Source organism: Nycticebus coucang, chromosome 4 (assembly GCF_027406575.1).
Source record: "Nycticebus coucang isolate mNycCou1 chromosome 4, mNycCou1.pri, whole genome shotgun sequence".
Classification (NCBI taxonomy): Eukaryota; Metazoa; Chordata; class Mammalia; order Primates; family Lorisidae; genus Nycticebus; species Nycticebus coucang.
In genome coordinates this window covers 22,084,654-22,108,574 of record NC_069783.1, presented here as the reverse complement: position 1 = coordinate 22,108,574, position 23,921 = coordinate 22,084,654, and the positions used below count along the sequence as shown (strand labels likewise).

Below are 23,921 nucleotides of genomic sequence, written 5' to 3'. Positions count from 1 at the left end.
AAATTTGACATAATATGTTTAATACTTGTACATTGAAACTATCAAACATAGAAAAAAATTAAAGGCTGAAAAATGGACTATATTGTGTTTATGGATTGAAAGGCTCAATATTGTGAAGATGTCATTTCTCTCTAAATTGGACCCTAGATTCAACACCATACAATCAGAATTCCAGTGGGCATTTGATAGAAATTGACAAGTTGACTTTTTTCTTTTTTTCTTTTCTTTTTTTTGAGACAGAGTCTCACTTTGTCACTCTTAGTAGAGTGCTGTGGCGACACAGATCACAGCAACTTCAAACTCTTGGGCTCAAGTGATTCTCTTGCCTCAGCCTCCTGAGTAGCTGTGACTACAGGTGCCCGCCACAATGCCTAGGTATTTTTAGAGACACAGGTCTTCCTCTTGCCCAGGCTGGTCTCAAACTTCTGAGCTCAAGCAATCTACCTGCCTCGGCCTCCTGGAGTGCTAGGATTACAGACGTGAGCCACTGCCCCTGGCCATTGTGAAGTTGATTCTAAAATTCTTATGAAAAAACAAGGAACCTAGAATAGTTTAAACAATTTTGAAAAATAAAATAATAATAAAATGAAAATTGTTGGAGGACTTAATATCAACTTATTTTAAGACTTAAAAAAGTTACACTAATCTGCACAGTGTAATGTTCTTGTGAAGACTGGCAAATAGATCAGTGGAATAGAATAGAATATTGAGGTTGGGCACCATGGCTCGTACCCACAGTACTAGCTACTTGGGAAATTGAGGCAGGATGATCACTTGAGCCCAGCAGTTTGAGGTTGTAGCAAACTATGATGAGGCCACTACATTCCAGCCAGGGTGGCAAAGCAGGACCCTGTCTGGGGGTGGGGGTGTCCTGGAGGAGATGCCCATATAGGTGGTTAAGTACTTTTTTTTTTTTAATTTTTTTTTTTTTTTGTAGAGACAGAGTCTCACTGTACCACCCTCGGTAGAGTGCCATGGCGTCACACGGCTCACAGCAACCTCTAATTCTTGGGATTACGCAATTCTTTTACCTCAGCCTCCCAAGCAGCTGGGACTACAGGCGCCCGCCACAACGCCCGGCTATTTTTTTTTTTGTTGTTGTTGCAGTTTGGCCTGGGCTGGGTTTGAACCCGCCACCCTCGGCATATGGGGCCGGTGCCCTACTCACTGAGCCACAGGTGCTGCCCGGTTAAGTACTTTTTGATGAAGGTATTAAGTTAGTTCACTGGAGAAAGTGTAGTCTTTGTAACAGTCCTGAAACAATTGGATATCAGTATGTCAAAAAATCTTCGATCTATATATAAAAGTTGGCTCAAAAGGAATCATATTCCTAAATGTAAGAGCTAAAACTTACAGCCTGAATATTAAGTTTAAAAATTTAATAATAAGAAAACAACCCAATATAAAAGATGGGTATAAGAGTTGAAGACATTTCACCAAAAAAGATATAGAGAAGGCAAATAAGCACAAGAAAAGATACTCAGCCTCATTAAACTTCAGTGAAATTCAAATTAAAACCACAAGATACCACTGAACACCTATAGGAATTGTGTAAATTAAAAAAGACCACATTGAAAGTTAACAAGGTTGTGAAAGAACTGGAACTATGATGCACTGCTGGTAGGAATATGAAATGGTATAGCTTACTCTAGAAAGTAGGCTAGCAGTTTTATAGAATGTTAAACACATGTCGTTGGCCATATGTGTCTGTGGGTGTGAACCCATGGATACAGAGGTTCAACTGTAATACTTCTATATAAGGGACTTGAACATTTGGGGATTTGGTTTCTGAAGGGGAATGAGGTCAGCTATGCAGGAGGAGCGCTTGAGCCCAGGAGTTTAAGGTTACAGTGAGCTATGATATGCCACTGCATTCTAGCTTGGGTGACAGTGCAAAACCTTGTCTCAAAAAACAAAAACAACCCTTTGTGATTATGCAGAGATATAAATCCGAATCACATTACTTCTCTGCTCAGATCTTTTCAATGACTTTCGTTGCTCTTAGAATAAAATCTGAAATCCTGAGATCTGGTTCCTGTTTGCCTCTTGCTTGTTATATTCTAACCACATAGTCTACCGTTTAGGTTTGTGAAATCACCAAGCTCTTTTTACTCCGGGATACTCTCACAAGTATTACAGTTGGACCTCTGTATCCATGGCATTTTTTGGATCCGTCCTAGTTTCCCCCTATTCTTTCAATGGCTTTTTACTCCATTGCATGCTGCAAGTGTTAGCTTAATTAAATGCCTCTTCTTTAGAGAGGTTTTCCTGACTTGCCCAACTACTATTGGCACCCATATCAAAATCATGTAGATTTTCTTTTTTTTGCAGTTTTTGACTGGGGCTGGGTTTGAACCCACCACATCCGGCATATGGGGCTGGCGCCCTACTCCTTTGAGCCACAGGAGCCGCCCAATGTAGATTTTCTTTACAGCTGTTGTTCAGGGTTTTTTATTTTGTTGTGTTTTGTTGTTGTTTTTAGAATATATATATGTATGAGAGATTATTTTGTTTAATACCACTTTCCTTTAGTAGTCTAGAAAACTCCTTGTAAGTGGGCCTATGTCTGTCTTATTTACTGCTGTGTAGCCTTTTACTGCTTGCTTTTCTTGGTATGACTGACAATATTTGAATGAATATTTAGGGAAAATATATTAGAAGGAAATAGATCTGTGGTTGCCTTTGAATAGTGCATGTTTGGTTGTGTAAGATTTCTGCAAAGCCTCAAAGTTGTAAGCAAAAGACCTCTGTGTTTTTGTCTATATTGTTGGACTGTACTAGAGAGGAAAAAGCAGATGTTATTTGTGACTTTGGATTCTAGTTCTTTATACTGTATAAAACAGAGCACCTTGATATATTTACTTACCTTTTAATACCTCTGAGTTGCACAGCTCTATGGAGTACTGTTTATATGAATTATTTATGGCTGGAAACTTCTGGATTAGTGTGAAGCAGACGCCCATTTTTAGGTATAGTTTACCTGTAACTGTGTTTATACTTCTCTCCTGGACCTACCTACAATTTTATATGCCACATTGTGCTCTTTATCTTAGAAAGTCTTTCTTTATTTCTCTGTTTTTGTCACATTTTTAAATAGGTTATCCTTACTTGGGATATATTATGGCTGGCTTTCTTTCTTTCTTTCTCTCTCTCTTCTTTTCTCCTTTCTCTTTTTCTCTCTTTCCATTCTCCTTTCTCTTTCCTTCCTTCCCATTCTCTTCCCTTCCCTCTCTTCCCTCCTGTCTTCTGATCCTCCCTCCCTTCATTTCTTTTTTGGCATTGTTCAACATAGTTTTTTTTTTTTTGTAGAGACCGAGTCTCACTGTACCGCCCTCAGGTAGAGTGCCGTGGCGTCACACGGCTCACCGCAACCTCTACTCTCGGGCTTACGCGATTCTCTTGCCTCAGCCTCCCGAGCAGCTGGGACTACAGGCGCCCGCCACAACGCCCAGCTATTTTTTTGTTGCAGTTTGGCCGGGGCTGGGTTTGAACTCGCCACCCTCGGCATATGGGGCTGGCGCCCTACTCACTGAGCCACAGGCGCCACCCTGTTCAACATAGTTTTGACCAGTATTAACTTAAGGAGAAATTTAATATTTTCTGAACTCTCAGTATTCATCTACAATAGCACTGAGGTTGGGCATATGGTAAATATCCTTTAAATCCTTTTCAGTTTTTTTTTTTTTTTGGAGACAGAGCTGTCCCCTGGGTAGAGTGCTGTGGCATCACAGCTGACAGCAACCTCCAATTCCTGCGCTCAAGCGATTCTGATTCTCCTACCTCCTCCTCCCAACTACAGGCGCCCACCACAATGCCCGGCTATTTTTTTTTTTTTTTTTGGTTGCAGCCGTCATTGTTGTTGGGCAGGCCCGGGCTGGATTCAAACCCTCCAGCTCAGGTATATGTGGCTGGCGCCTCAGCTGCTTGAGGCATAGGCACTGAGCCCCTTTTCATTTTTTTTTTATTGAAAATTGTGTGTTTCTGTTTTCAAAAATTTAAAAGAAAACCATGTATTTCAAGGTAATGATTTAATAGACTTAGTACTTCGAGGTTCTTTTTTTTTTTTTTGAGACAGAGTCTCAAGCTGTCACCCTAGGTAGAGTGCCATGGCATCACAGCTCACAGCAACCTCCAACTCTTGGGCTCAAGTGATCCTCTCGCCTCAGCCTCCCAAGTAGCTGGGGCTATAGGTGCCCGCCGTAACGCCTGGCATTTAATTTTTTTTGGTTGTAGTTGTAGTTGTCATTGTTGTTTGGCGGGCCCAGGCTGGGTTCAAACCCGCCAGCTCCAGTGTACATGGCTAGCGCCCTAGCTGCTGAGCTACAGGTGCCAAGCCTGAGGTTCTTAAAAGTACAATTTTCAGAGAAATACTAACTTGAGTAGCTTATAGTTATATTTTACCCAAGTTTTATAAGCACCTTTTCTCACCTAGAAATGGTTTTTTACAATTTTATTTGAATGTTTCTGTTCTTTTGCTTCTCTTTTTAGGATGTCCTTTGTTAATGTTATTTCACTTGTATCTATAATAAATTTATACCATTTGTTTTAAACAGATAAAATCATTAGGCACCGGGCTTGTACACTGAAAGACACTGCACATGCTATTATTGCAGCTGAACTGGATCCGGAATTTAATAAACTCTGTGAAGAAATTAAGGAAGCAAGAATAAAAAGAGGTAACTTGAAGCAGTGAGCTTGCTACTGAGACCTAGTGGACTCTCTTCACACACAGTTACTGAATGATGTTTTTTAAGGTTGCTGGTATTATGAAAATAATATATCTTGAGGTATAATCTTCAGTTCATTTCTCATGCTAATATGTGTCATGTAAATTGTCAGATATTTAAAAACTTTACCTTCTATGAAAGTTTTAGTGTAAAGCATATATTACAGAAATAAAGTGGAATTTCTTTTGTAAGAATTTTTTTTTTTTTAATTTTATATTGATAGGAGGGTACAAATGTTTAGGCTACATTGTTTTCATTTCTCTTTTATTTTTGAGACGGAGTCTCACTATGTTGCCCTTGGTAGAGTGCCGTGGTGTCACAGCTCACAGCAACCTCAAACTCTTAGGCTTAAGTGATTCTCTTGCCTCAGCTTCCCACGTAGCTGGGACTACAGGCGCCCACCACAACGCCTGGCAATTTTTTTGTTGTAGTTGTCATTGTTGTTTGGCAGGCCCAGGGTGGGCTTGAACCCGCCACCTTTGGTGTGTGTGGCTGGTGCCCTAGCCACTTGAGCTACAGGCACTGAGCCAGTTTTCATTTTTAAGATAAAGTTCACATTGTAGTTGAGCCCTTCACCAAGGGGGCGTGCTGAACGCCCTCATATTGTGCACATTAGGTGAGATCTACCAATCACCCTCTCTCTTGAGTATATCTTTGTAATAATTAATTTCTATTCTTAGGGATTTTATTTATTTATTTTTCCTTTTTATGACTAGTTTATTTCACTTAGCATAATGCCCTGAGGGTTTGTCCATATTATGGCATGTGGCAGATTATTTTTTCCTTTATTGTTTTTTTTTTTACATTGATGCATTTATGGGGTTCAGGGTACTACTTCGATATACAATGTGAAATTCTTACATTGAACTAAGTAACACATCCATCACAATTATACTCATTTCTTAATAGTTTTGAAATGTACTGTTGTATCATGCACATTAGGTGAGATCCCCCCAAATACCTTCCCTCCTCTGTCCTCCCTCCCCTTCCCTCCCCTTTCTCTCCTCTTCCCTTTTACTTTCTGGGCTATAGTTATGTTTTGCCATTCATATGAGTGTGTAGGTGGTTATATATTGATTTCATAGTAGTATGGAGTACATTGGATACTTTTTTCCCCATTCTTGAGATACTTTACTAAGAAGAATATGTTCCAGCTCCATCCAGGTAAAAAATAAAAGATGTGAGGTCTCCATCTTTTTTATGGCTGCATAGTATTCCATGGTGTACATATACCATAATTTGTTAATCCATTCATGGGTTGATGGGCACTTGGGCTGTTTCCATGTCCTGGCTATTATGAATTGGGCTGCAATAAACATTCTGGTGCAAATGTCTTTGTTGTAAAATGATTTTTGATCATGGGGTATATACCTAGTAGAGGAATTGCAGGATCGAATGGTAGGTCTACTTTTAGTTCCTTGAGTGTTCTCCAAACTTCTTTCCAGAAAGGTCGTATTAGCTTGCATTCCCACCAGTAGTGTAGAAACGTTCGCTTCTCTCCGCATCCACACCAACATCTTATTCTTAGGGACTAAGATATTAGATACGTTTTCATATCTGAAGAGGTTTTATTTTTTGTCAGTTGACATCCAATACTGGTACTGATATTGGTACTTTAAAACAGTATTCTTAAGAATACTGTTTTCCCCCTACTTACACGCAGTTTTGTTATTAGAAACACGCAATTAGCAAATGTAGTTTGTTGATTCAGTTTATAATCTTGTTTTTGAAAAACATTACACATTAGTAGTAAAGAAAAATGTAAAATAAATCAGATACAATGTGATATATGCACTGGTTGAAGCATGTTCAGTGAACAGAAAGGAGAGGCCTCCAAGTAGAGAAGCTAGTGTTTTGATCAGAGTTGAGGAGTCAATATAGAAGTGTTCTCTAGTGCACTAGAAGAAGGGAGTTAGTGACAAGAGGAAGAGCAAGCATTGCAAACCAAGCAAATAATAGCATGTATATGGCACAAAAGTGTGTAATACCTTGGTGTATCAGAAAACTTTAAACTGATATACAGAATGGTGGGAAATATGGTTCAAGAGATGAGCCCTTCTTCAGGAGCCCTTCTATGACCACCTAATCTATATAGGCTCTGGCAGCACTTGGCATTATGTGGATTGGTTTTTTTGTGATCTCCGTTCTCCTTAGAATATAAGCACTTTGAAGGTTTTATTTATGGCTTTACTTCAGTCCCTAGAATGTGTGTGGTACCATGTGTACCTGTTACCCGTAGCAGCTTCAACCTGGTAAATTAGATTCTCTGAGAATACTGAAGCCAAGAAATCTGCATTTTAACAAACTATTCAAGTGATTTTTATGAACACTAAAGTTTGAGAAACATTGCCATGGTCATTGAGGGTTCTTAAGCAATGAGATGATTTGGTCAAATTGCTTTGGCAGCAAGAAATAGCATGTTCTCAATGTGCAGGGTAGGAAGATGAGAGATCAGTTTAAAAGCTATTGGAGCCAATTTGGCAAACAATTTGGCAGTTTCTAAAAAGTTAAACTTAGATTTACTATACAACCCACTGATTTTACTCTTAGGAATCTACCCAAGAGAAATGAAAATATATTCCCCCATGAAGACATGCATATTGATAGGAGTATTATTTATAATGACTACAAACTGGAAACAACCCAAATGTCCATAAGCTGGTGAACGGGTAAGGAGAACATAGGATATCCATATGGTGGCGTACTACTTAGCATCAAAAAGGAACAAAGTATATAGTAAGCATGGATGAACTTCGTAAACATTACGCTAAGTGAAAGAAGCCAGTTGTGGAAGACCACATATTATACAGTTCTTTCATGTAAAATGCAGAAAAGGCAAGTTTATAGGGACAAAAAATGGAGTAGTTGGTGTGTGGGACAGTTATCTAAAATTATATATTGCTGTGGTGATGGCATGGCTCTTTTATTAAATATTATTTGTTGTACCACTCAATAGGTGATTTATGTATTATGTAAATCATATCTCAGTAAAGCTGCTGGGGGAAGAAAAGTTGTTGGAGTAGTCCAGGATTCTAATTTAATGAAGTAGAAATGGAGATAGAAAAGATGAATGTGTGTGACATGTAGCTGCAGGGGTGGAGAGTACCATGAAGGGAAGAAGAGTTGAAATTGGCTGCCACATTGCTGGTGGACTGACTTAGAGATGCTAATACCGCCAGTGTAGATTGGGAATATATAAGGACGAATGGTTATGTTTTGTAGGGTAAAATAAGTCATTTCTTTTTAATTTGATGTATCTTCAGGATATCCAGTCAGATATTAAGTAAGCAGTTGGATGAATGGGTTAGAAGGCAAGAAGTGTTTGGGCTAAAGACATGTATTTGAGAATTATTATATAATGATAGTGGAGGCTGGACATAATGATACTTCGTCAGGGAAGGTAACATTAGAGTAAGAAGAAGAAAAGAGAAATATCAATGTTAAGGACCATATAGGAGAAAGAAGTCTAGTAAAGAAAATAGAGATAGAATGATTACTCTCAGGAAGATAATGTAAGAACACTAAATGTGCTTGCATTATGGTGTGACAGGCAGCAAATATTTTGAAACTGGGACTATGCCCAATAGACACTGTACAGTCTAAGATGGCAGAGGTAATGACTTTTAGACAATATATAGTCTTACTGTCTCACAGTCATAATAATGTAAAATGTGTCCCTTTTCAAATTAAAATGAGTAAAATTAGGGCCTCTTTGAGAATTGAGTGTAAGCATGGACTGCCAGGATGTTTTATTTTTATGATTTTATATCTGGTTTCTTTCCCATCTTAAAACAAAAGACATTATTTCCATCAGAACTACCAACTGCCCAAGTATAATTAATGACTTCAAAACTCAGTTTTGTATTTCAGACTTTTTTTTTTAACCTTGTTGGTTTATGTAGCTGGGAATATTTAAATAGGTATCGCTTATCTTCTGCTTGCAGGCTTATCGGTAACAGCAGAACAAATAAATCCTCATAGTACTGGAGCTCGGAAGACAGAAACTAGAGTTGAAGAGGCATTTCGGCACAAACAAAGAAATCCAATGGATGTCTGGCACAACTCTTCAAATAAATGCGCATGTGAGTATTTGAGATCATGTTGTCCAGTAGTGGGAGCAACGGAGAAGGATGCAGATATGTTAGGTTTGGGGTACAAACCAAAGTGCTGCTTTTTTCCCAGAGTTCTTTTCATCTCTTCTCAGAGGTAAGATGCTGAATCAGAAACATATTTCTTTAACCTTATTTGTTGTTTTCTATCCCTGTTCAGTATTTGCAATTGTAATTGAACTAGGTTTGAATGTCTTCAGTTTTAAACTTTGGTTTTGGGACAGAGATATGGAGCCAACAGGGTTTTTACTCACCCCTGCTCTCCCCTGCGACCCCTTGCTGTGTGCCTTGTAGCATGTTCTCTTTATAGCAGAAAATGCAGCATATGGGAGGGCTGCTGTGCAAGTAGGAATTCTCGATTTTTCTGAGAATATTTTGAGTTCAGTTTGAAAAGTTTGCACAGTCTTGTCTAGTTTTGTAAGATGTATTTAAAGGAAAAATTAGTGTTTTGGATTTTCTTCATTTTACTCATCCTGTTGATCTATGTTGTATAAAATTTCTAAAAGACAAATGTTAACAAACACAACATCTTCCTGATATAGTCCTTCTTTTTCACTAAAGATAGCCTTCTTTGGAAGATAGATGCCTTTCTTCTGGTGTAAAGGTGATAATACAGGTTCAGCATCCCTTATCTGAAATGCTTAGGATGCAGAAGTATTTTTTATTTTGGAATATTTGCAATATACATACCAGACGCATCCTACATCTGAAATCTGCAGTGCTCCAGTGAGCATTTCCTATTGAGCACCATGTTGGGAAATTTTTAAAAAGATCTAGATTTTGAATATTCAACCATAGAACTTTGTCAACAAAACTGGCCTTAGTATTAGTTCTTTCACCAGTGGCATTGAATTTGAATGAATGAGTTACATGCACTTTTTTTTTAGTGCATCTTTTTTCAAAAAATGGCATTCACATATAAGAAATTTTGAGAAAGGACCTAATAGTGTATTTGGTTACTGTGAAGCCAGTTAAAGTTATTTGGCCTGTTTGTGTCCCAGATTATGACTCGGTTTGGGTAACATAGCACTCTAGTTTAAAACTAGAAATCCTTTACATTCTTTGCACCTGTTGCAAATATTTACTAATGAAAATACATTGAATATTCGCTTCAGCATGCTTTAAGTGCCTTTAAATATTCAAAATATTCTTTGAATCTACGTTTGTGAGTTTTGTTTTTCTTACCAGTAGGTGGCATATGTGACCCATCATTTTTTCATTTTATATTAACTTACTTAAATCTTATATCTGAGTGTCCCTAAGAGAGAATTGCTTTCTTTTTTTTTGGGGGGGGGGGGTTCCAGTCTTAACTTTATTTTTATTTATTTATTTATTTATTATTAAATCATAACTGTATACATTGATATGATCATGGGGCATCAGAGAATTGCTTTCTTAAGGTCTTAGTTTTAGAAACAAGCTCAGTGAGATGTGACAATTAACTCTAAAGATTGTACCCCTAACTGGGCTTTTCACACAAAGCACCCGTCATGAAGGAATTGGTATATTAAGGATTAGGTCCACAAATATACTCTTACCACAGGCCAGCTACTGTGACTGTATAGCAGCAAGTGAAACAAAAGTCCCTATTCTTGTGGAACTTACAACGATCAATTTCTCTTTTATTTTACCAAAATTGTACTATTAGAAATAACTATATAAGGAGGGGAAAAATAACTCCAGTTCTTCCTCCCAAAGAATAAGAACATTTTCTGTCATGGTATTAGGCAGGATGAAGGCATTACAGGAGTAACCTTGCTTTGGTAGGGCTTTCTAGGCTTTGCTTAGTGTACTACATGTAAAGTAACTGAGTTGGTGCTTGGTTGGGTGTAGTTCAGTCTCTTTTTGCTCTGGAGTTCCATAGCTTAGGAAAGAAAAGGGGGACCTCTTAGGCTTCTGTTACATGTTTGGAGAATACGAGAGGTTATATTGTCAAGAGTGGCTTTTCAGGTAGTAAAATCTAACAGCTCTACCTTTCAGAGTGAGACCAAGCTGAATGTTTTTCTTTCATCTTTAATGTGGACTAGATCAGCTGTTCATATAGTTAATGAAATGTTTACAAATGCCTGTCACCTGAGCCTATATACCACTGATAGAGAAATTATTTTCTCCATGCTAATTATCTTACAACCATACATTATAATAATAGAGATTAGGTGGCACCCATAGCACAGTGGGTAGGATGCCAGCCACATACACCTAGGTTGGTGGGTTCGAACCCGGCTTGGCTAGCTAAAAAAAACAACAATTGCAACAAAAAAAATAGCTGGGTATTGTGGTGGGTGCCTATAGTTCCAGCTACTTGGGAGGCTGAGGCAAGAGAATCACTTAAGCCCAAGAGTTTGAGGTTGCTGCCAGCTGTGACACCACAGCACTCTACTGAGGGCGACATAGTGAGGCTTGTCTCAAAAAAAAAGAAAAAAGAAAAAAAATAGAAATAGGTGGAAAGAATGAAGAGATAGTGCTATGTTATTGTTTTGAAGAGGAAATATATTTCAAGCTAAAAGACTAAATTTTAAAGTTGAATTTTAGAGATGATTTTAGAAACCTTTAGTAGATATATTCTTAGATAAACTTAGTTATATCACTCCTTTTTTATCAATTTTTATGAATACATTGGTGTCTTTGAAGAGATTCAATAGGGAGTTCACGTTAAACAGTGTGAATGTAAGAAATAAGAGTTGATCAGACTTCTTCCTGTCTTGATAGAGCAGAAATTATGGATCAAACAGTCTACGCTCGGCAATCCCGTTTTTAAATTTTATTTTAAAAATGTCTTTGCCCAATATATATGCCCAGAAACATTATATAGAGTCTTTTGAAAAAAAAAACCAGACTTATTACTTTTATAGCCGTAGGGGAAAAATGGGTCATTTTTATTCATGTTTGTGTTTAAGCGTTCTACAGAACACTTAACTGTATGATGCAAGTGTCCCAAATTTCAAAATAGAAGTTAGCTTTTTATTTATTTAAGGAACAGTGGGGTAGGCTTGCCTAACCAACTATCTTTGACAAATACTATATGTGAAATAAAAAATTCCTGGGTCCATTATCACCTGAAAGCCCTAGCTTGTCTACTTACAAAGTTCTTGTGATAGTTAATAGTATCTAATAGTATAGTCTGTACAAATTTTATAGGTCTACCTTTTCACATAACTAACCAAATATTTGTTTTCAGTGTTTTGTTAATTTGCTGCTGTTGTCTTGATAGTAGAGGCTTAGTTTTCCTACATATTCTCAAATAACTTTGTAAGAAATTGAAGCTACTAGGTGAACCATTTGTGCTAGAAGAAGTTAACAGCTGGCTGACTAACCGGTCCTCATAACCTTCACAGGCTTCTTTCCGCAGTCAAGCTTATTATGGGTGATTCCTTTTTCTGGGAGGAGAAGCAACAAAGATTTCTTCGTAAGGATACCCATAACTATTCTGTCAGGTTGCATCAAGTCTTTATTTCCTTTCATGATTTGGGAGATAGTTTTTACTATACAGCATCCACATTTATGGTAGAAATGTAGGCTGTGGCCTCAAACTTCGTGGAGCTTGGCAAGATAATGTGGCTTGTCTCTTGGATGCAGGAAATTAGGAACAGCTATAAAGTTGGACATAGTGTAGCAGAAAAGGGTATTGCTGACTAAACTCAGATAGAAAGTAAATTTTTAAGAAGTTTCATTCTGCAGTGTTTATCCCTGACTTCGTATCCAATTCCACTTGTAGGTTGTGCTGATTGTAGGAGCAATGTCAAGAACTAAATTTTTTGTTTGTGTGTTGCATCAGTGTGGGTTTACTTTCTTTTGGGTCCTATTTAGTAAACATATGTAAAATAGGTATTGCATTCCACATCCTACAGATCTTTTTTCCTTCCTTTTAAAACAGTTCGGGTTCGGAGAAAATCAAGGCGGCGATCACAGTGGGGTAAAGGAATTATTAAGAAAAGGAAAGTCAATAATTTAAAAAAAGATGAAGAGGACACCAAATTTGGCGACTATGAGAACCATACAGAGGATAGGAAGTTACTAGAGAATGGAGAGTTTGAGGTAAGCACTGACTGCCACGAGGAGAATGGAGAAGAGACTGGAGACTTATCTATGACCAATGACGAGTCATCCTGTGACATCATGGACATGGAGCAGGGCCAGAGGCTTAACAGTGGAGCAGGCACAAAAGAGAACTTTGCATCTACTGAGGAGGAAAGTTCAAATGAATCTCTACTCGTCAACAGCAACAGTTCCCTAAATCCAGAACAGACATCTAGGAAAGAGCCTTTCCTTAAAGGAAACTGTCTAAACGGCGAGGCTTCCACTGACAGTTTTGAAGGAATACCAGTCCTGGAGTGTCAGAATGGCAAAGTTGAAGTAGTTTCTTTCTGTGATAGTGGAGATAAATATAGTTCTGAACAAAAGATTCTTCTGGAGGACCAGTCAAAAGAAAAAACAGAATCTTCAAATGAAAATCATGGAGATGATCCTGAGAAACTAGAGGCACTGGACTGTAGCAATAATGAGAAGTTAGAGCCAAGCCCCGATGTGGAGGTTAAAGATGCAGAACTGGATAAAGAAGGTAAAATTAATATTTTAAAAGATCTTCAGAAGGGGTAAACTCCAGAGTTAATTTATCGCATATTTCATTGGTTCCCAGTAGCAATAGTTGATGAATAATTATGCCTCTTTGAGAATCTGTTAAAATTCTCATCCTTTTCCCTGGAGAAGTATATATGTACATACTAAATTTTGCTGTAAATTTAAGAGGGTTTGTAGTCGCAAGTGCATTGCCGCTTACTCTTCTGCCTCCCACATGATCATCACCCCTGTCTTCAGGGATATTGACTAAAAGCTGAGTGAATCCATAGGTGTCAAATAGATGAGTTTCAACAGAAGAATTATTGGAATTGGCTGGGGGTGGGCTGACAAGACTTGAATATTATACCTGCATGGTGTATCAGAAAAAGTATACATAGATTAAAGTACCACCACTATTCATTATAATCATGTGACTTTGAGTAGTTATTCTCTCCAAACTTGTTTTTTTCATATAGCAAATTGAACTTCTGAATGGTGTTGTTTCAGGGATTAAATAAATTGTGTATTTTAATTGCCTCTTATGGTAACTGGCACATAGTAAGGTGTATTCATTCCAGACAGTCATTGGTACTTGCATCCAAGGGCTGTTGGGTCTAACAAATACTACTGCTTTGAAGTCCAGCAGTGGAGGAACGAAGCAGAACCTTCCTTCTCAAGTTCGCCTTGTTCTCAGAGAATCAGGGCACTTGGCCAGCTCCTGATTTCCTAGGGCTACGTGCTTCTTCTAAGAAGCAGCAGAAAGGGGAGTTAAGGATTTCTAGCCTGTATTTGTTTATCACTGTTCTTTAGCTCATAGTGGGATGGGGGAATGGATAACTACCCTGCTCAATAGACATTTCCTTCATGGACAGATGCTATTCCTGTACCAGGCTATCTTGAAATTGTTTTGTGCTCTCTAAATTATATGGAGCACATACATAGCTTTAACTTGGGATTTGGGCTATGTGGTAACAGTTTTTTTGCTGCCAGTTTTTTAAGCCCTCTAGCAGAATTAGGAAATAGGAAAATGTTATTCAAAGTCTAAGAATTCTTTTAATGGACAAAGTGAGATTTGTTGTTCTTAATTGCTACCTTTTGAGAATTTTTCCTATTCCTCAATATTTAATAATAGAAAGCAGTTTCAGAGCAGTATTCTGGGCTATCAGCTTGTTTTTCCTTCCTTTTGTTTTATTATTTATTTTTGGGCTATCAGAGCTTTAAAGCTATGTTAAAGCTAGGGTTAGATAATGAGCAGGACAGGGTGGGACAAAAGTAGAAATGTGCGGTATGAGGCAGAATGGGTGGAGGTAGAGGAGTCTGCTTTAATGCTACTTCTCTATGAAATGTCAGTAAGCTTGTAGGAAAGGCTTAAGTTAATATTGTGTTCAATTGGTGATATAAAAGCTTTAATGATATTTCTTATATAAAAGTATAACCTGAAGTTTTTAGTTGGAGTTGTCAGGACAGTTTACATAGTGCCGTGGTCCCCAGTCTGAATTCTCAGACCTCTAGAAGTCCATAGATATAGTAATAAGGATCAATCTGGTTTTAACAAAACTTCTAGCACAACAGGTTAATAGAACTGCAGAGGCTTTCACTTTAAAGGCTGCCTAAAATATAAGACTTCTCTCATAAGTCACAATATATCTTTTTGAAGACAACACCTTGGTTCTTTTATTGTTTATCTATAAAATAGGCATTGATGAGAGGGAAGAGTTTAAAGACTTGGGAATATAAGAACTAAGGCAGGAGAGAGGAGTGGTGGCCTTGCATGGGGACTCTCAGTGACTAAGTTCTCCTTAGTGTCCCTGATACAGGCCATGTCCTGCATGCAATTCTGGAACAGTCTAAGGTTGTCTCTGTGTTCCTTTCCCCACACCCTCCCCTTAGAGTTGTCCTCCACTGGGGAACCGTAGGGCTTAGTGGTTTGCCTACTCTCTTTGTCCCTCAAAGTGCCTGGGTCTGTGAAGTAAGACTCACCTACCTCTAAATTTCCGTTTTCTCAGTGTGGCTCATCTCAACAAAACATTGAGAGAAAAGTAATTAGATTATGTTAATACATTCTAAGGTAGGAAAGAACACCAGCCCTATTACACTGTTAATGTGTTTTATTGATTGATTGATTGATTGATTGAGACAAAGTCTCACTATGTCACCTTGGGTAGAGTGCTGTGGCGTCACAGCTCACAGCAACCTCAAATTCTTGGGCTTAAGTAATTCTTTTGCCTCAGCCTCCCACGCAGCTGGGACTATAGGCATCCTCCACAATGCCTGGCTATTTTTTGGTTGCAGTTGTCATTGTTGTTTAGCTGGCCCTGGGTTGAGGCTCGAACCCGTCAGCTTTGGTGTATGTGGCCGGTGCCCTACTCACTGAGCTATGGGCGCTGAACCTGTGTTTTTATTTTTAAGGGGAAAAAACCATTAAAACCCAGAGCAATCTCTAATAGACTTTTAGGCAGAGTAACTTCAGGTGATACTGAGAACATTTTAGGTTGGTAGGCAAATGTGTAGACAGATTGGCTCCACATTGTATTAATATATGCCTTTCTAGATCACTTCTTTTTCTTCCAGTTCTGCACACTCCAGATTTTAAAATGATAGCTATTATAAAGAGAGTGAAGGCTGCTTATAAGTCAGTGCTTAGTGAAGACTGCTGTTATTTTCCTTTTAGTGGGTATGTGATATTCTGATATGACTTGGCTTGTTAGTTATGTACAGTCATTTTTAATTTGGGCTATTTATTCTTTTTTTTTTTTTTTTGAGACCGAGTCTTTGTTGCCCAGGCTAGAGTGCCATTAGCCTACCTCTCAGCAACCTCAAACTCCTGTGTTCAAGCAATCCTCATGCCTCAGCCTCCCAAGTAGCTGGAACTATAGGTGCTGTCCACAAAACCCAGCTAATTTTTCTATTTTAAGTAGAGACAGAGTCTTGCTCTTGCTCAGACTGTTCTTGAAGTCCTGACCTCAAGCGATTCTCCTGCCTCGGCCTCCCATAGTGCTAGGATTACAGGCATGAGCCACCAGGCCCAGCCTGGACTATTTATTTTTAACCCACCAAAAATTCATTTACTTGCCTTACTGGGTTACTTAAACAAACAAATTATCATTTAAAGGATATACCCTTCCTCATTTCAAAAAAGCTTTATGGTAGGTGAAATAATTTATAGTTGCGTAAGACTGACTTTTCTTAACTTTTGCATGCTGCAGCATATGTTTTTCCCCCTTAATTGTAGGTGCTTCTAAAGCAAAGAAATATCGTAAGTTAATTTTAGAGCAGGCCAGAACAACAAGCCTAGAACTGGTTCCAGAGGAGCCATCGGAGCCTGTGCCACCTCTCATAGTTGATCGGGAGAGATTGAAGGTAAGCTCAGTTATTCCCAGTCAGTTTTAAGTGATGCATGGAGATTTGAGTATGTTTGTAGGCAGCCGAATAAAACTAGTTTTGGAAATCTGCTTTAACCTAGGGATATAGGTGCCTCGGGGCTTCTAGTAAAAAAGAGTTTTGAGGGTTTGAAAGTTATGGGATTAGTCTTGGTAATAAGTAAGCCTTTGAATCTTTTAACCTCTGGTGTTACTATTACACTATGGCCTATGGTACCTGTTTTATGGCCATTTGAATATAACTGTTTCGGTTTCACCAGCAAAATCAGATTACATTTTTCTTTTCTTTTACTTTTTCTTAGAAATTGCTTGATTTGTTGGTAGATAAAAGCAACAATCTGGCAGTTGATCAGCTTGAGAGATTATATTCTCTTCTTAGTCAATGCATCTACCGTCATCGTAAAGATTATGACAAGTCACAACTTATAGAGGTAAGGATAAATGTGTGCTTTTGTCCCAAAGAAAAGAGAATAAAAGTTGTTTTCCTAAATCTATATCTTCTGCCAAATAATTGAAGAGTGTTTTGAAGATGTAAAAGTAGAAGAATTATTAAGAGTATAGTTTGAAGTTTCTGTACCATTTTAACTCAATCTGGGGGTTCCTTGGCTATCAAAACACAGATATTCATGCTTCTTGGTTGGCACATACACAGAGTAGCATGTCACAATTCTCTCCTCCCAGGCTTGTTCCTGACACACCAACTGAGCTTATCACTTGTGGTTATTGGATGTGAGCATGGCCCCAGAATGGTTGTCACTGCTTCTTTTTTTTTTTTTTTTTTTTTTTTGGTAGAGACAGAGTCTCACTGTACTGCCCTCAGGTCACACGGCTGAGGTCTCGTGGCGTCACACGGCTCACAGCAACCTCTAACTCTTGGGCTTACTCGATTCTCTTGCCTCAGCCTCCCGAGCAGCTGGGACTACAGGTGCCCGCCACAACGCCCGGCTATTTTTTTGTTGCAGTTTGGCCGAGGCTAGGTTTGAACCCACCACCCTCGGCATATGTGGCCGGTGCCCTACTCACTGAGCCACAGGCGCCGCCCGTCACTGCTTCTTAGGCAGCTACTGGTGATTAAAGGAGTTGGCATGTGCAGTGAGACCTATTTACCACCCCATTAATGGCTGAGAGAGAACTCAAAAGTCATCTTATTTAATCAAATCTAATCTTATAAATTGGCTACATAGAGGAGTTAGTTGTCCTTTTGCTTGGATACTTGTGGAGATGAAGCATTACCTTTTTGGACAACTCTGGACCATGGGGAAGTTCTTCCCTTATAAATGGGAATTTATATGTCTGTTCATATAATTTACATTATTAAGCCACACCTCTGCTTTTTGAGGTTATCTGAGCAAATATAATTCCACATCTACTAAATGGCTAAAAGACTTAATTAGACTCTTCGTCAATTTGTCTGTTTGTCTAGTAGTTTTATCTATTATTTATCGACCACCTTCAATGCCAGCTACCATGCTAGGCATTTGGGATGCAAAAAATGAGTAAGACAAAGTTCCTGCTCTCATGGAACTTTTCTCATGTATTCAAGGTTTGTATATAGAGGGTATAGTTATTTTTCATGTGCGCTAAGGAGTATGGGATTTGCATCAAAGCAAGAGAACATTTAGAAATTACAATTACTTTGTAATCACATTTTTATAAGTTAAATTTTTACAAAGCTGTAGTAAGTTGTTACAGTACATAGAAATAGCACAATGAGAAAATAAAAACATTACCCATAGTCACCATCTAGAGGAAACTAGTCAATGTTAATATTTTTGAATGTCTTTCAATCTTTTAAAATGTCTAGATGTATATAATGTGTATAAATGTGTGAATATATGTTTAAAAATTGGGATCATATTGTATATTTCGTAACTTGTTTTTTTTTTCCTACTCAGTAATATATGATAAAACCTTTAGCAGAGGTTATTTTGATTGATCATGTAAGAACCTTCTTGGTCAGATGACAGTCTGTTCGTATAGCCTATTATTCTATAGAGACATGAAATAGAATTTCTTTAGAGCTATTTAAAGGGAATAAAGAAAATCAAATGTCTTAGATGTATTTGACATTTTTCCATCTGAATGAAATGTGTGAGGTAGAGTTCTTTATTTTAGCCCTTCCTTACTCATTATATTCCCCTAATTCCCAAAGCAAAATGAATGCATTCACTGTAGTGAAGATAATGCCAAAAAGTAGAATGTACCCAGTTCCTGTTTCTATTTGCTCCAACCAGAGCTGAGAAGAAGAAAAGCCAGAGTGAGTGGCTGCCATCACCATGCACCGGGAAAGTCACTCACTACTGATTCTGCTGTCAGTCTCCCCTCCCTCAATTAGACTCCTAGATTACTAGGGTTCCAAGTTCCATTCTGAGACATGAGCAAGGAAGGGCTATTGTGGGAATTAATTTAAATTACATATATATATTCATATAAAGATTTACTCATATGGATTTTAACATCTGACATAGTAAATTACTCATATTACTCTCATAAATTACTCATTGAGTGTTACCACCATCCTCATATTAATAGTCCTCATATTCATCCCTCATATGTTCCATGGCGCAGTAAGTTCCATGTTGAGTGTTGCTCTCATCTTCATTCTCCTTAGCCTAAATATAAAATAAGAATTACTTGGAAGTGTTTAGGGCAGATTTTTCTACAGAGTAGCTATGGTATTATAATCAGGAAATGATTGTAAGTTAAACCTGTATCTCAAATTTTGTTTCTAAAAATTTAAAGTGAATTATTCCATGATGAGGAATACCTTTGTCTTTTCCATAATAGATAACATGCATTTTTTTTCCTTATAGGAGATGGAAAGAACAGTTCATATGTTTGAGACATTCCTATGAACTTTTCAAGATGAGTGGTTTATCCTCTCCAATCTGCTCCTGACAGAGCAGTCTTCTGAGCCATTCAATTTCAAATTGCACCAATTATGTGCAGAGCCTTGGTATAAAGTGCTCTCTCACTCATCCTTTCTCTGTTGAATTTGGTGCTATTGTCTCAGGTACCTGAAACCAACCAGCCTACAAGAACCAAACAGAACTTCAGAAACATGTTGTATTTTCCACAAATAAAAAATACAACCCCACAGCTTGGAGATCTTGGTGCTACAGAAACTGCTCTCGCTCTGCTCTTCTTTCCATGCACTCTCTGTTGGAGACTCCTCTTGGGGAGCAGACCAGCAAACAGGAGGGTACTGGACTGGGGCAGTTCTAATTGTTTGGGATTGTTTGAACAGTGGGCAGCCTGTTAATTATTTTTTTCTCCTCATATCTCTCCCACCCCCCACCCCAATCCCCCTCCGATCTGGGTAATGGACTAAAACCTGTCTTAGAGATGGCCATGGAATATTCTGGTGAAAAGCTAAAGAAACGGGATGAAATCAGATCAGGCTCTTTAGAACTGCCTTTAATGTGCCTTTTTATTCATTTGAGAAAGATAAGGCTAAACAGATGAGCTTGTTTGTAGCAAATAAATTAGAATACTTTCTTTGGTCACAACCTTGAAAATAAGTTGTGATTTTCTTGTGATTAAGAGACAAGAAGTGTTCTGGTATTAAATGCTTGTCTTGTTCTCAAAGCTCAATCAAGACATTCAGTAAGCCACATAATATACAAAAATGACGAGTTTTCTTGTAAGGTCTGTTATACTTTAAGAAACATGTAATAAAACAACAAGAAATAATACATAGTCCACAAAAAATCCCACACACTTTTTGCTGACAATGATGACCAGAAAATAAATAGTGGCCATTTCTTCCTTTTTGTCAGTGGCAATTTAATAGTTACTCATGTTTGAGTTCCCAGACAAAAATGATTTTCCTGTGTAGTAAATTGTTACTGTTTTATTTTAAAGCCAGGACTTGCCAAATGGACAGAAAAAAGAGGAATTTGTCAGAATCTCTATAAAATTCATTTCCCGTATGCATAATTGCAAGTGAGCTCTGGTATTGTCCTTGAATAACAGTATTAATGTTTAGATCCCTTCCCATAGCTTACCTTCACAACCCTTCATTTTGATTTGAACACATTTTGGATCTTGTTGAGTGATTTCTGTGAATTGTACGTGTCTGGAATTAATTATGGCTTACTAGTTTTACAAAAACTTTCTATAGATTTGGAGACACAGTCTAGGCAGTTGCAAAGAGGCAAAGGGAGTGCAGTGACATTTTTTATCAGATGATTTTTAAACAAAAAGGTAGAACATTTTGCTGACAAGTTGGCTTGATATCTTCATTCATTATAGTCGTTAGCTGCAGGTGTGTCTTTCAATATATGCAACTCATGTAGGTTGGGTTTTAATAAGGGCAAATGGTCTTGGACTACTGCAGAGATACTGAGCTACCTCAGCTTTTTGTATTTTAGTCACCAACAGTGTTTACGGAGTCCTGTAATCACTTTGCCACCGTTTACGTGCTGAAGCTAAGGTACTTGTCTCCTTGTCTCTGGCTGTTTGTAGTGTGCAGAAAGCATACTTTGGCCGTGGGATACTGCAGTAATCCAAAGTGCTTCTTTGTATTTGCATTTACACCCAGCACCTTCTAATTCTAGCATAATTTTTTTTTTAATGCCACTTGTTTTCTTTATACCTAGTCTATGATGTTTTCATGATATTCACTTAGTCATGTGATTCAAGATGCTACCCGTGTAGACACACTGTATTTTTAAGGTGGGCAAGTGCGATTAACGATGAACCATTTTAAAGGGGAGGTTATTTGAAACCTCTAATTTGATTATTGGGAGGGTTTTCATGCTTTCTTTAGTATTTATTACCATCATACCAGTTCAAACTATTTTACTGTCTAATACATTAGCATTTTGTATTTTGATGGGAATTGTTACAGAATTTAAAGATTTGATGAAATAAGATGTAGCAGACTTTTTGTAGCAAGTTTCTGGTAAAAGGGTTTTTTGCAAGTCTCAGGTTCTTGCTGCACTATTTTTTTTTAAATATTTATTCCAGTTACTCTAAGTCAGAAGCATTCTTTTCAAGTAACAGCAGCACTTGTGAAAGGAAAAAAAAAAAAAACGCACATGTTCTTAGTAGGTTACTAAATTTGTACAAGTTAATTAAGATTTTAGCCATTAGTAAGTTTGACAAGGGAAATTTATTTGTGTTCAGCGTTAAAATGCTTCCAAAAGATCAAGGTTTTTTTTTTTATTGTTGTTGTTGTTGTTGTTTGTTTCTGTTCTAACCTTAATGTAGATGGAAAAATCGGAGGCAACCTCAGTATAGGAACTGCCACTTTGAACAGTTTAGGTCTTAAAAAGAAAGCCAATCTAATGCCACGGGGAGAAAAACAAACTGAAATTGTACCAACTCCTCTGGCCCTCTTTTCCTCAAAAAAGAAACACACTGTACCAGTTTTGCTTATTTTACAGATATCTGGTGGTTCTATAGTTTAAAGCAGCTTGTGAAATTATCTAAGTGGACTCAATTTTGTTTATCTTTCTGTAAGTTTTTAATTTTTGCTGTATAGCATTGGCAAAAATATGTACAAATTGACCTCTGTTCTTATTTCCTGTTGTGAGTATTATAAATGATGAGCTCCTATGTAAAACCCTACTCTCAGATCAGTAAAATGTATATCACAGCACAGCCCAGCAGTAGTTCATGCTCAGCTGTGGGGACACTGGGAGCTTTATGAAGATGATGGAATCACACTAGGGTTGAAAATGAAGGCTGTGGAGTTAATTGTGTTTTTGAGCTTGAATCTCACCTGTGATTTTTTTCTTTTCTTTTTTTTTTTTTTTTAGTGTCCTTTCATGACTTGATTTTTCTCATAAGCCAATGTATTTGTAGGTTTACTGGATTTTATTTTTAGGGAGTTGGGTGGTAATTACTTATCTTTCCTTTTTTGATTAAGTTGGTTCAGCTATGGTGCTATTCGGTAGGTATCTTCAGTGTCAGGTCCCCTAGCTGAATGCCATTGTTATTATAATTATTATTTGTAATCACATTGTAAGCTTGAATTTGAGCTTGTACCTGCATCTTTTGTATTTTGTACATCTGGTTACTTAGACTTTGGGAGTCCTATTTGGTTTCAGTCATGTATGTCTACTTTGTAGATTAAGTAGACTTCATCAACTATGGTCTATTTTGGGTTTGTAGTTTAATTTAGAATTGTGTTAAATTGATATTTTGCATTTGACTTCATTTTACATTAGTTCAAAGTAAATTATTTAATTTCCAAATTCTGGAATTTGAACATTTACTGTAATTTGTAATATAACTGCTGTGAAATACTTGAATAAAGATGACAAGAAAAACATGTCTTTCTTTAGCTTAATTATGATCATTGTTGCCTACAAATGCAGTGCTAGCTTTCTAGCTGATTTTATCTGTTTTATAGATAGGACATATTGCTGTTTGTCAACCACCCCAAAAGTCTTGTTATATGTTCCTTTTAGATTTTAAGTACATCTTAGGATTTTTTTTTAGCTGAAAAGCTTTTCCTATTGAGGAAGTATGGTTTTATTTTTGTTAATTTTCCCTCCTTTTTTAAAATTTCAAATTAATATGAGGGCACAAATTTTCAGATTACATTGTTCAGATCTCCAAGGTAGAGTTCCGGTTGGTTTTAGTTGGAAGGTTGGCGATTGTCTAAAATATATTGTATGGAAGGAATGGGTACTTCTGAAATTTGTTTTTCTAACTGGAAGACTGTCCCACAATATATGGTCAGGAAGTATGGTTCACTTATTTTATAATTTTCCCCTTTTATTGAGTTGTTTAGCATACTTTACACAGTGCAGTACATAATATGGAGAAAGGTTTTATACTAGAGTTTTGAAGGGTTTACTTGAAAGGAATAGAATGTTTTTGGCTTTAGAATGCCTATTTCTGTTATCTACCTTGAGAAACCTTTTTTTGTTATTTATATTTTATTTCAAATTTTTTACTTTTGTTATATCCAAAGATTAGTAATAATAAACCTGCAAAACAGATTTAAAACTATCTGAACATTTAAATAAAGAGCTTATAATTGTATTTGAAGCTCAGTGAAGGTTTTAGGACTTTGGAGATAAAGCTGAATTTTATTTATCCAGTTTCAGTTTCTGTAACACTCAACAGTGCAATAAAATCAATAGCCAGGGTTTTTTTTTTTTTTTTTTTTTCTGAGGCAGGGTCTCACTCTG

The 23,921-nt window shown here is 37.4% G+C and overlaps 1 protein-coding gene across 3 annotated transcripts in view; it reads left to right on the top strand.

Moving 5' to 3' along the window:
• The window catches only part of ATAD2B (ATPase family AAA domain containing 2B), a 176,979-nt gene extending 153,926 nt beyond the window's left edge, over window positions 1-23,053 (top strand). For all 3 annotated transcript variants that reach the window (XM_053588597.1, XM_053588596.1, XM_053588598.1), the window contains 6 exons: window positions 4,554-4,676; window positions 8,672-8,809; window positions 12,711-13,394; window positions 16,626-16,753; window positions 17,076-17,204; window positions 19,587-23,053. In XM_053588597.1, coding sequence (XP_053444572.1) covers window positions 4,554-4,676; window positions 8,672-8,809; window positions 12,711-13,394; window positions 16,626-16,753; window positions 17,076-17,204; window positions 19,587-19,628 — 1,244 coding nt within the window. In that variant the 3' untranslated portion in view covers window positions 19,629-23,053. The remainder of the gene's footprint in view (window positions 1-4,553; window positions 4,677-8,671; window positions 8,810-12,710; window positions 13,395-16,625; window positions 16,754-17,075; window positions 17,205-19,586) is intronic.
• The last annotated feature ends 868 nt before the right edge of the window (window positions 23,054-23,921 follow it).